The sequence below is a fragment of the Mixophyes fleayi genome, chromosome 11 (genome assembly GCF_038048845.1).
Source record: "Mixophyes fleayi isolate aMixFle1 chromosome 11, aMixFle1.hap1, whole genome shotgun sequence".
NCBI classification, from domain to species: Eukaryota; Metazoa; Chordata; class Amphibia; order Anura; family Limnodynastidae; genus Mixophyes; species Mixophyes fleayi.
In genome coordinates, this window is record NC_134412.1 from 3,439,887 (window position 1) to 3,453,880 (window position 13,994).

The following is a 13,994-nucleotide window of genomic DNA, read 5'->3' on the forward strand; positions in this document are numbered from 1 at the left end:
ATCCTGCAGGCAGCCATCCTTGTGCGGACTGTTTGCTGGGATTGTGCTTGGAATATGTGGTTCCATTCTTACTGTATAAGCAGAGTCCTTCCTCAATGAAATTGAAGATAAATAAGTTTAAATTTTTTTCAGTGTTAAATAAAGGTTTATTTACTGGTTTCAGTTCACAAACTTTTACCAAACACCAAAGTCTGTAGGCTTTTTTTTTCTTTGTACTCATTGTATTCCTTCCCCATTGACACATTTATTATTATTATTAATGTTACTACTATAGTTATTTTAGGGTTGCAACAGTCTCTGCGGGACATTGCATGATCTTGGAGGCATTTTGCATATTTTGGAGATATCATACAGGTGGAAGCAGCATTTATTATTATTATTACTATCATTATTATTATCTTATTTATAAGGCACAACAGATTCCGTAGCACCGGATACAGAAGCAAGTAACAAATAGATGAGGTAATACATAAAAGTAGCACAGATGAGTGTGAGTGCAGCAAAATGACGTACGAGGGAGTCAGACAGTAGACATACATGGGACATTAGGTAGAGAGGACCCTGCCGCGAGAGCTTACATTTTAGAGGGAGGAGTGGTGAAGAGACAGTAGGACGGTCACTGAGTTAGGATCAGAGGACTACCCGTACAGCCAGCTCACATGATATTACCTCCGGAGAGGCGCAAGGGAGGTGTTCGCCACGGACTACTGCAAGGGAGTTTGGAGTTAACTGCTCCCAGACCGCAGGTCGCGGCCCTCAGGGGGTGATAAGCGATTATGTATTGAGAACCAAGATAGTAACTGAAGATACCATGGATAAGAAGTAGCTCAATGACTGAAAGAGTAAGAGGCAGTTTCCCAGGGCGACGGTAGAGCCAATGTGCTGAGAGTAAGGGACAACAGGCGAGTATGCAGGTTATACTGGAGACTGGTAGCGATGATCTCTGGGTAGATGTGCTGCTGGAGACTCAGGGGACAGGTAGCAATAATCTGCAGAGCGTTACCACAGGACAGTGGAGTAGTCACTGAGGCTGTGATGATCTGAATGATCTGATAGATGTGCTGGAGACTTCAGAGAACAGGTAGCAAACAGGAGCCAGGGAACAGGAGAGTAGACCTGAAGATCTGGCAACTTGGTAGAGAAGCAGGTGCTTTAAATTGACAGAGCTGACAGGCAATTAGTCAATTAAGAGGATGCAGGAAGTATTGAGCAAACCAGGTGTGTGAATGCTTAGTTTGGCCCAGCAAGTGAATGCAGGAAAAGGGAAACAGGTGGGAACAGTGACCATAATGCAGGTGTAGCTGGTGCAATGTGTGACAAGGACCATCTGGGAGAAGATGGAAATGAAAGACAAGGAAGAGAAGGTGGTGGATAGAATGGTTAGGAGATGTTGGATAGGCGAGTTTGAAAATCTGAGTTTTGAGCGAGTGTTTGAAGGACTGAAGGTTGGGGAGAGTCAAGTCAGGCAGGGTAGGAAATTCCAAAGAATGGAGGCAGCACGACAGAAGTCTTGGAGACGAGCATGTGAGGAGGTAATGAGGTGAATTGAGGCGGAGGTCAGAGATATAAAGAGGAGAATGTTGGTAAAGACTTTGTAAGTTAGGGTAAGGAGCTTCAACTGAATTCTGAAACGGATAGGAAGCCAATAAGGGATTTACGCAGAGGAGTAGCGGTTAAGGAGCAACCGGAGAGGAAGATGAGGCTCACCGCAGCATTCTGTATGGATTGAATGTCAGAAAAGTGAGACGGGAAGGCCAGTAAGAAGGAGGTTTCAATAGTTGAAAATAATAATAAAATTAAATAATAACGAGAAATGTTGAGTGAATGGACCAGGATTTTGGTTGCTTACTGAGAGAGGAAGGGACGGATTTTAGTGATGTTACTTGGACTTGGAAATTGTCTGTCTGAATGTGAGCAATGAATGAAGAGCAGCGTTGAAGATAACGCAGAGACCACAAACATGGGAATTATGTAGAATGATGGAACATTGACTGTTAATGAGTTATCCGTCAGAGGGATTGGAAATGATGGAGGAAATGTAATGAATTCAAATGCCTTTGAGACTTCCATCAACAAACGGCTGAGTGAATGTTTCTGATGTAGGCTTACACAGAGAGAGTGGAGGTGTTTAGGGGTGGAGGGTTAATTCTTGGGATCATCTGCATTAAACTAATCCTGGATCCCATATGTAGGTATTCGATATCAAAGAGACGTGATATAAATAGACACACTGGTCCGAGCACCCATCCAACAGAGAGAGGGGTGGTGAGAACTAGGTTTTATTGAAGGAAACCACAAATGATCATTTGGATGAGTTTGATGGGCATTAGCAGAGGGCAGTATTGTGGGCCCCAAGGCAAAGGTACATTTGTGGGAGTAGGTGGTGAGCAACAGAGTGAAATGCCAAAGAGAGACCCAGCAGGGGTAGCGGGGAAGATTAACTCTTTCTGATTTACCTTTGAGGAGGTTGTTAGTTACTTTTGTAGGTGCGGTTTCTCTGGAGTATGTTGGGTGAAAGTCAGATTGAAGAAGGTCCAGGTTGGAGTTAGAGGTGAGGAAAATGATTTGATTTATTATTGTAAATAACTAATTCCAGTAATTTTTAGGTAAACGCGATTAGCGAGATTGCCCATTTGCTATAAGTTAACTTAGGAAGAGGGAAAGGCTGAATGATTTGGACTCAGCAGAGTCTAGTGTGGTGGGTTAAATGCACAGTAGTTAGGAATGGAACGCATCACACTATTTGCTTTTTATCTGTCTCTGTGGCCAATTTCATCGTATCCAGATAAGAGGGAGGTGACCTATTTAGCAGATATTCTGGTGGTTTAATAAGTAAATTGACTCATCCAAACCATGCTCCATTTGGGCAGAACAATACAACAGTAAGTACAAAATATCTGTTCTCTAGTTTGTATTTACTGCTTCCAAGGAAATATCATACCTACAGTATTGTTCTGTTCCGGTCATAATAAGTGGAAACTATGTTTGATGCCCCTATCGTGATCTTGTTTTGATGCCTCTATCGTGTCTGCATGTGGTGATGAAAGCTTTATTAAGAAGTGATGCACTATGGGAAGCACATTCACCAGATATACAGAATAAAATCTGACCACTTCTTTGCTGCAGCCTTACTACAAGGCAGTCGGACCCTTGTGTGGATCACAGGATTGGGCTAATGATTTGCAGAGTGATATTTAGCCTGGATAAATTATTATTTGAGTCATAGATATCTCGGCCGCATATGACTTGTTTTATGGCCAAACTGGAACCAGATTGGTGATCCAGCTTACGTCTGTGCAGTTATTAGGAATTGTAAAGAGACTTTGGGCCCCTGCTGTGACTTGCAGCAGTGAGTAATTGTGTACCTGCTTTATGTTAATTATTGTTGATTAGCAAAAAGAGGGTGTGCGATCTTTTTTTAACATCTGATAATATTCAAATATGTCTTACAGCTGGAATTACACGATGACATTAATTAAAAAACCGGCGTCAAATTATCACACTTGAATAAATTGTGTATGCGAATAAAGCAAGCAGCCGGGGATGGTTATATTTTTTTGTCTTAGAAGAGGAAAGCTCTTTATTTAGTAGGAATTAAAATGAATTTTCTAAGACTTATCTTAGATGTGATGGTAATGTGAGACTGCTCCATGGCCGCCGGTCACTGGACGAGGTGGCTCCATGGCCGCCGGTCACTGGACGCGGTGGCTCCATGGCCGCCGGTCACTGGACGCGGTGGCTCCATGGCCGCCGGTCACTGGACGCGGTGGCTGCATGGCCGCCGGTCACTGGACGAGGTGGCTCCATGGGCGCCGGTCACTGGACGCGGTGGCTCCATGGCCGCCGGTCACTGGACGCGGTGGCTCCATGGGAGCCGGTCACTGGACGCGGTGGCTCCATGGCCGCCGGTCACTGGACGCGGTGGCTCCATGGCCGCCGGTCACTGGACGCGGTGGCTCCATGGCCGCCGGTCACTGGACGCGGTGGCTCCATGGCCGCCGGTCACTGGACGCGGTGGCTGCATGGCCGCCGGTCACTGGACGCGGTGGCTGCATGGCCGCCGCTCACTGGACGCGGTGGCTCCATGGCCGCCGCTCACTGGACGCGGTGGCTCCATGGCCGCCGCTCACTGGACGCGGTGGCTCCATGGCCGCCGGTCACTGGACGCGGTGGCTCCATGGCCGCCGGTCACTGGACGCGGTGGCTCCATGGCCGCCGGTCACTGGACGCGGTGGCTCCATGGCCGCCGGTCACTGGACGCGGTGGCTCCATGGCCGCCGGTCACTGGACGCGGTGGCTCCATGGCCGCCGGTCACTGGACGCGGTGGCTCCATGGCCGCCGGTCACGGGACGCGGTGGCTCCATGGCCGCCGGTCACGGGACGCGGTGGCTCCATGGCCTCCAGTCACGGGACGCGGTGGCTCCATGGCCTCCAGTCACTGGAGAGGGGTGTTTTTCACTGCTGTGTTATGGGGATAGATCCATGTCATTGTCAGGGTTGAAAGGGGGCAGCTGAGCAAGAAATAGTCATCCATGGTCCCTGTCTGTTATTTGAGGTATAAATTTTGTTTTTTGTTTCTTTTTAGAATTAGTCATCCAAAGTGTTTTTCTGACTTCTCATATACGCCTTACCATCAATAGAGATGGTGGTATATTACAGTCTTGTAACAGCCCCACAGAAATCTATCTGGGTTTCTTTTGTTGCTAAGCTACCCTTTGTTCATTGTCGCCTGTACATTTAGCTAGTTTTACCTTTCCCCCACCATATACATATCACCCATCCTACACTGAATCAGACAGATGAGCTGAATGGTCACAGGGATTCTACCTCGGAGGGCAGGGGGGATGGATGTCACCTTTTGGGGTGCTCTTTGGAAGTTGCTTTCTTTTATGTTTAGTGTCTGTTTTTTTGAAGTTTTTGGCTCCTAAATGCGTAAGGTACAGCGACACAATACAATTACTGATGCTTGCATTGTTTTCATGTGTTGAACAGGACTTAATTCAGTTGTATGAATGTAAAACGCGTGAGGACAGGTGAAAACTGCAGCATGCAACAACACAGAGCTTCTGTTCTTCAGTGCATAGGTGCGTTTGAGCTCCATTAACAATAATGTTTTTTACATGTAACGCTGTTATCAAGAATTAAGTAGCACGTGCATTAGAAACTCATTGGATGAGCCCTTGGGCTCGTTTTACATTAATATTTCTGGATGCAGAATTTCTCCATCTGTTCGGAAGCTGTCGCAAACTCCTTAAGGTTTGTTGCAACAACAGATGTAGGTAAAAGCAAATGCGTGTGCAGATGAATTTAATTTTTGTTTTCGTTCCGGAGGTCTCCTAAGCTTCCCAGATGACCTCAGTTGCGGCAAAACGCAAGTGAATGGATCAGGGGGGTGTTCAGAAAAGTGCAACACTAATGCAATGCTCCTACATGTGAGTATCGCCGCAAGTGTGTACAGAGAACTTTGAAATAATAGTTTTCAATTGCAGACTCATTTTCTTTAATTGCACCTCTGTTGAAACTTCAGGTACAGTACAATTCAGGTACAATTGGCGCCGGCGGGTATGAGGCCTCAGTGACACGCGGGTTTTAATGGAAAACCGTGTGCCTGCCAGACATGAACACTTGCATACTGTTTTTAAAAGGGAACATTTAAATGGGTTTGAAGACCTTTACAAGGAGCAGTAAGTATGTCAACGGAAATATATTGGAGAGTAATCTCGATGTTGAATCTTATTACTCTTGCGTAGCATCCACCGCAGACATGATGGGCCTGATTCATTAAGGAAAGGAAAATAAGAATAAAAAAGGAGTAACTTTGCACCTTGGCAAAACCATTTTGCATTGAAGGGGGAGGTAATTTTAAAATGCGATGACACATTTATAGAGGGTTAGGGCGGGTCCTAGATCAAAATTTAAAAAATAAATCTAATAGCTTTATTTTTACACTGAAATTCATAAAGTATCTGTATGCTACAGGAAAAAAACTGCCAGTATTTAGCTAGTGTGCAAAATATTAAACTCCTTTGCACCCCTTGCGTTGTAACATGGTTTGTCCTGGAGAAACAGGAGGGTAATGAGGTGCTATTGTGGAAGGAAGACGCTTATTAACTATGAAACATAATCAAAGCCAAAAGAATAATTATGAGGAGCCGACATAGAGAAAGCGGAGTGGTCCCCATTCATGGATGAGTAGGCAAAGACTATCCCGTCCCTCACATTGTCATCCTCCGATTCGGGGGCAGGTAGCTGGCATAGTTCATCTCTGTGATCTTGGAAGTCAGCGGCTTGACATCTGTATCCACCGTAAACTGGGAACATGGGGTTGATAATCACACATGTATCAATGCTTATTTGTGATAGTGTTATCTGCTGAGAATGTAGCGGTATCTGTGTACATATTGCTGCTTGTCGACAAATTAAGGGGTCTATTTGGAAGCGTTACTTTGCGTCTGAAAGCAAAGCTTTTGCCAGCATAATAGATAGTGCTCTGTCCCAATAGCGGTTTATGGGGACATTCGTGAGCTCTAGTGATGGGGTTGAGGCCAAAGAAAATGTCTCGGACTTTTAACCCTTTGTCAAATAGCAAAAAGCTGTCAAATAGCCTTATGCTGGCGTTTATGCTTTGTGCTGCTTGTTAAATCTGCTGAACAGGCTTCTCCTGGGACCAGAACAGGTCTATTTGTCTTCACGCTTCTGGTTATTTGTGATGCTGCAGATTTATAGGAGGTGTTCTGGAATGCTGTATATTACTGTATCCGTCATGGTACAGTCATAGCAGACTGGTAACTGACCTCTCACACTCTGCAAAGGGCACACAGCTCCTGTAGAAGGGAAACTGCAACTTAATTCTAAATGAGGAGCAATGCTTATGGTAGACTTCATCATGTGTTCCGGGTATGTGTAGGTGGAAACTTCACAGTATGAGCCCGTTACAGGGAAGCTTTATTGTATTTCATTTTTATCTCCACTTCATATAACCTGTTGCCTTTCTTTACTGCAGTTTTTTTGTCCCATACGTAGCGTGAATCTGGATTTTTGTGCGATCAGTCTAATTATATTTGATTAGTTAGACATTCTTTAAAAAGTTTTTAAAATAGAAAAGTTGAACCTCAAACAAGGAACCCAAGCCACCAATTTAGAACCCGCACTTATGTACCACGAACATGCTTAGTGCCTTCGAAATGCTTTTTACATTTTCACTGGGTTCTAGTCCTGGGTAAACGTGAGTGTCGGAGCACTGATAAATAGAATAAATTGTATTATTGTTGGGAAGGGAGTTAAGTACAAGTCTTATTTAAAGTGGAAAAGCCCCATAAGTAACATTTTGGCAGCAATCCAATGTGAACATGATAATCTGAAAGCCCACGGCCACCTATTTCTCTGAGATATTTATTATTGTCTTCAAATGTATTCCTCTGCCAAGCTCTCCTGTATCTGAAACCCTTCTCACATGTATGAGAACAGACGTTTACCTGGGGCCAACTCTAAGTAAACCTTCGGAAGGGTTGAAGGTGAACATGCCTTTATATCAAGAGTCTCTGCAATGCCTGGTTATAGAATTTAGTTGTTACTGGTTTTTACTTAGTATATAATAGAGAAAAGTCATACTGAGAAGTTAAAGTGTATTTGTATTTAAGTAACAATACAGGAGCAAAAATGTCAATTTTAGCTGCCGGTAATGATCTTTTTCTCAGTGTTTAACATTCCGTTTTCCGTGGGAAAATGCGCAACAGGCCTTGTGACTCCAGATATATATCTAATCAACTAATTACCTGTTCAGCTGATTAATGAGTTACACAGAAGTGATGTCACACAATGAGTGTATGGTGTCACAATCTGTGCTACAGGCAGCATCGCACATGGTCACAGTGTCTATGACCTACAGAGAAGATCTGCTACGACTGAACCCTGGAGAAGCTGCAGGATTCAGCAGCAGTAGCCTGGCACATTTTGACGTTGGTTGTAGGTGTTTGAGATGTGATGGAGAAATTATCTTTTCTCCAATGGATGATCATACTTGGACCCTCATTTGAGAAACTCTTTGGATGCACAGCATAAAATATCTTTGTTTGAGGGTCATGTCTACACTTTGCTACTTGGAGACTCTTCCATTGCCTAGACATAGGGAGGGAGACAGAGAAGTCAGAAGAGTGTTTCATCAAAGTCCAGCTGAGTCCGATCGCTTTACAACGACCTTTATCATTAGGAGAGTGAGGGGACATCAGGGCTGTCTTCATTGTATGTGGCAATTTTGTGTTTGTCTTGTTACGTTCTTACATTGGTCAAAGCGCATTAGTGCTCCCTATAGAAGTATAAGGCAAGACCCACTCTCCTCTGGCCTGCTAATCTTTTGTGGTGCTGAAATTGCTGTACATCCCTAAAACTATGCCCTTTTCACCCTTATATATCATTTAAAAAATCTCGCTCAGTAAAATGAAATCATGTTGTTAAATTGGCTCTGTAAAACCAGGCAAACCGATGCACCAACTCCGTACATTGTTAGTAGCACCCTTACCACACTCAACTCCACCTATTGTTAGGAGCACCCCTTACCCCCACCCAACTCCACTTATTGTATGGAGCACCCCTTACCCCACCCAACTCCACCCATTGTAAGGAGCACCCCTTACCCCACCCATTTCAACCCATTGGCTGGTACAAACATCTGTTCCTCTGCACCTGCGCAAATCGAGGCGGACTTAACCACTAAGGAGGGTTCTGCATTGCGCATTGGCTGTTTCGCTTAGGCTTAAGTAAGCCCCATGGATGTTAAGTATATTAAAATAAAATCTTTAATACTTATCATGGTCTGAAAGGATTATAAATTAGAGGTATTTTGGAAAATATGATGTTGCTGAATGCTCATGGTAAATGATCCACCAAATGATCATTGAACGCAACATCCGGTATTGGGTGGTGAGTGGATGAAATTATTATATTTATGAGTTTGCTATTCAAATGATATAATGAAGGTTTAGGTCATATTAAATTTATTTATTTTGATACACTTGAGATTTCAAAAAGATACATATAATAGTGTAATTTTTTGATAAGCAGGACATTCTATTCAACACTGATGAGCTCTAATGTAAGAGAAACAGTCTGTGTTGAAGTTCTCTGCAATACGTTGTGCCAGGCACAGATGTTCTGTACACCAATCAGACTCGCCATTTGTTCCAAGAATTCGTTATTTTCATTGCAAATTTCATGGCTCTGTGGAGAGCTTCAGAGGATATACATGGCACAGCAACCTGTCTTTGGTGACTCTCCAGCCAGCCCCCATTATCATAGGCAAGACCAGGAGGATTACAGGTGCTTGGAGTCCCCATTGTGGACCAGATGCACTGATTACAATCTATAACATGGCTCTTTTGTAGTGCTGTACAAACACTAACTTGGCTCAGCTTTGCAGAGCAGTGTGATTTGTAGGCTTTCCCGCAGCAGAAGGTAGACATAAGGTTGGCAGTGTGTAGTGTGTGTAATATTTGAAGAGTGTGTGTATGCAGAGAATACAAATATTGTAGTGAATGGCAACATTGGAATCCCCTGTCAAAATCTTGCACTTTCCCTGCATATGTAACTATTTGTAAGGTATCAGAGTATGATTATTATACACTGCGATGAGACTTCAGTAATGGGAAAGCCTTCTCCTGGGGTAGACCGTAACATATTTCAACAAGCAGTCATTAATGTAGACACAGTCCAGGATATAGGGTGCAAATAACCAGCAGCTGGTTTTATTGTGCAGGTTATTAAAATAACAGAATTAAACCCTACTCCTGTCTAACTCTAAAAAAACCATTTAGAGTTTCTTACTTTACTAAGGAGGGTTAGAACTTGAAGCTAACCCATATTAACTAACAATCACAATAAGCAAGTTTTTCCAACTTGCAGATCAGAGGTCTTTCACAGCGGTTTACATTCCTTGCATTTTCCCAGACGGTGAAACCCAACTAGAAGAATGTCCACCCTTTTTTCTCCGTCCAAGCTGCAGTGTGTTAATCAGACTGTTACTAGATCTGGCCTAAAGGAATGGAGGGCCCGCCCCACACTCCTCTATTCACTCCAGGGACCCTGCAAACCAGCTCTTAGTTGTTGAGCTGAATAAAATAGAAAGACAGATATCCATTGCCTAAAATTCCCTGGAGCTATAAAACACATATGACCAAAATGTAGGGCAAATGTAGATACCGTCAACCAGGTTCCCAATACGTCTCTCACAAGATTTAAACAAAGGTTGTATAATTATTACAGGTTAGTACATACATGATTCTGAAAATTCCTCAGCAATATAGTTTTATTGTGATATGTTTGAAAACATCTGAGATTAGTTACTAATAGTCATGTAACCGTCACTGCCGACAACTGTGCATGTCAGTAGATGTTTCCTTCCTCTTACATGTTACTAAAAAGTTGCTATGCAATAAATTTGGTTGTATTTGTGACTGGTATTAAAAAGGGATGTAGCCGATATATGGGTTGCAGCACTGTGCCGTAGCTGGCATCCTGGCAGAGATGATATGCCAGTCACAGTTTAATAAGACAGGCATGCCTGTGGAACGGCTCGATAGGCAGATCCGTCTTCCTGCTGGTGGAACAATGGTTAAGTGTATGGACTCATCTGTATTCCTTTGCCATCCTGGCATTTTACAGTCCTGTGCCATCCTGTGCCACTGGGGAGGATGCCATTATAATCTCTGCTCAGCGACGTAACCTCTCTCCTCCACTGTGGTTTATCGCTGCCCATTAATAATTAAAGAGCAGCTAATTATTCTCTGCGCACAGCTCAGGAGAGCCAGGGCCGTGTACAGCTTGTGCCCCTGCTTCTCTGGCTGGCGCTGACATGTGCCAGTCAGGTGTCGTTAGCACAGATGGGCGAGAAGACTGGACCGAAATGTAAAGCAGATGTTACTGTCCCAAACTATCAGCAATATAAATACATCCACAGCACAATGTTAATATGAACCTGCAGGAGATTGTGTAGAATACAGTCAGTTCTATAGTAACCCGGGTTGGAGCGCTCACAGACCCCGGGAGGGGGAGGGGGAGGCGTTGTCAGCCTGATAACTTATTTATTAGAGGCCTCAGCGGCTGCAACCTCAGCACTGCTAGTGATTCAGCTGGGTCAGTTTTTCAGAGCTGGGAGACTTTGACAGGTTGACATTTTGCATAGAAGTGAGTATGAAGCCAGGATACAGTCATTTATAACTCCATTCTGGCATATTATTTCCATTCTGGTCAGCTTGTAATATGTGTCTGAGACCCGTTACAGCAGACACGTGGTCACTTTGATATATACAGCTGTCAGTATAGAAAAAGCGCTATGTTGAGACACAATCTTTAAGTTAAATTGTGTAGAAATAGAATTGGAAATTGCATCATAATTTAATAGAGAAAAGTGCATAGTTTTCGGTACGTTGACGAATCCCTCTTCTTTTTTTTTTTTTTTTCCCTTTCATATTTGGTGGGATTGGTGCTCCCTACTTTCCAAGCTGGCTGTCTGAGTCCTATCCGACCACTTGAAATACATCTCTTTCTCACACAAGGGACCAACTGATCTACATCCGTATAAATTCCCACCTTCATTATTGCAATCTCCTTCCCTCTGTCTTCCTTCAATTAATCAAAATGTATTTTCTGCCAGTCCCTAAGCTGCCCATTACAGAGCACTATGACCTTTCTGCCTGACCACGGAGAGGCCAGATTTGGTGATACACATCTATGACCAAATCTCAATAATCCAGCCCTATCGCTGCTGACGATTGGGTCTCACAGGGCACCAATACAAGATCGGTCAGTGACCACATACACGGTGGTTAGAGAGGATCATCACATGTAGATTGGGTTCAGTGGCTTTTTAGAACCCCTACATACTACAATTTGCAGTCAGTTAGGTCTATTTGGCCATCTAAATTGCAGCGTGTACAGGAATTGACTTCTCATAACTTCCAGATTCATATCCAGTGTGCTGACCCTCACCTACAAATCTCCCCACACTCCCGTCCACCATAAACACTCTGCCAGGCGCACTCTCTACTCACCCAGTGACGTTATGTCTTGTGCTCTCCTATCCTCATCCCATACAGGGCAGCAAGGCCTCTCTCAGCCTCTGGACCCCTCTACCCTGCACCGTCACACTCTCCGGGACCTTCTGTAAGTGCTCGCCGAAGACCCCCCTCCCTCTCCCCCATAATCACTATTTATTCTCCCCCCAAAATAACTGCTCCCACAATCCCACCTGCTGCTTCCTCACATCCCCCTTTACTTTGTGTCCAGAATATCCCTCCCTAGATTGTTAGCTGTGTCACTGAATGTAATCTGTTTGTAGTTTGTATGGGTAATAATATGACATTGCTGAAATTGCCTTCCATAAAGTCTGTGTATACAATGACTAGTCCTCCTATACACAGAAATGGCAAAAGTAGCACAACGTAACCAAATGATGTACTACACAATACATCAATCAATCATTTTTACAGTTTGCTGAAATTTTTTATATGATTGCAAGAACTAAGAATATTAAAGATGCTAAATATTAATACACTTCACATTATTGCTATTTGTAACACTGTTTAAAGGATGAAATGTGTGACTGCCACAGGTTTTAATCAGTAATGTAGATGGCAGTTTCCCTAAATGTCCCCCAGTATAAGCAGACTCTTCTGATTGGTGTTTTTCCGCATTGATTCCTCTTTATAATGACAAATCGTGATCTACTTTGGCTTCAACAAACTTATTTGTGGTATAATACCGTCCCCGTATAAATCATGTGTAGATATATTTTCTTTTAAGTAGCCACATTTTTACTTTTTTCTCATATGAAAAAGAACAAAACAAAAAAAATCCTGTGTCCTAGCTTTAAACTTCATTTAATTGCTGCACAGCCAGTGTGAAAAATTAATTGCAAGATGCTTCAGAATGATTGCGCAAAATTGCCTTTGCTCTCTATCTTGCTGCGGGGAGATGTTAACACGTACTGCAAAGGTTCCTGGGAAAGCACTTATGTTTAATGTATGTGTCACGGATAAAATCCAAATTCTGAAGAGGCGCTCACTTGGAGGGTTCATTGGTTTATACTAATTGCTGGAGGGGGCACCCGAAAATATTGGGAGTGCGAAAACAGTGTAAAACACATTTTAAATCAAATCCATTCTCTTATGTATTATGCTTTGTATTGAAAAGAACAAAGGTTTCCATTCTGTTAAACAATATGCTCAATACCGATCCCAATATTAACAGCGGCTACTAAAATCTGAAAATGCCACTCCAGAATGGATTAATATTGACATTATAATTCTGCACTCAGAGGACAGTTCATCTTCTATAAAAGTGTCTGTTAGAACAACGTAACTTTTCACTGACACTGAGAGACGCATTTAAAGCCCATTTCGCCATCAATAAAACCTTCTCTCTGACTTTTTCCAAAATGACCCTTTTCTCTCTCAATATTATGAAAGTGTTTGACCGTAAATTCAGCAGAGAGGGAAGCGGGCAGAGACGTGCCTGGTGAACACTGCTCGTACAGTGGCAATTTCTCTATACTTTCTGACTTTAGACATTCTCCCTGTGTGAGACCCAGGAGTGGCGGTCATGTGACAAGTGCGGCAGTGGTGTATTAGCTGCGCAGGGGGCAGGGCCAAAATGACGCGATTCACAGCAAATCACGTCTTTGAGACCCTCATCCCGGGAGACCTGGATTTTCTCGCTTGCTGTAGGTGAATCTTTGAGAATGGCTTGACTTTGTCCTTTTGTAGTATAGTGTAGAATTTGGGACATCCCTATTCGCGGGCTACACAAGGGGTGGGGCTTAACAATCAGTGGGTGGAGTTTGTATGAAAAGTTTGCACATTTGTGGGCGGAATTTAAGCAGAATGGGGGCGTGACTTGTTTTGCCCCGATTTTGTGATTCTAAATCAGGCTTGGTCAACCTGTGGCTCTCCAAGTGTGAAACTACAAGCCCCAGTAGGCTTTTCCAGTAGATAGCCAGTGA

At 43.5% G+C, this 13,994-nt stretch overlaps 1 protein-coding gene across 4 annotated transcripts in view; it reads left to right on the forward strand.

Annotated features, from left to right (window-relative positions):
* The window catches only part of IGSF21 (immunoglobin superfamily member 21), a 497,506-nt gene that overhangs the window by 240,916 nt on the left and 242,596 nt on the right, over positions 1-13,994 (forward strand). The window contains exon 1 of one of the 4 annotated variants that reach the window (XM_075190713.1): positions 4,995-5,085. The exons of the other annotated variants lie outside the window; for them this stretch is intronic. Within the exon in view, the coding sequence (XP_075046814.1) occupies positions 5,010-5,085 (76 nt within the window). The 5' untranslated portion in view covers positions 4,995-5,009. Of the gene's footprint in view, positions 1-4,994; positions 5,086-13,994 lie in introns of those variants that run through there. 4 annotated transcript variants of the gene reach the window in all.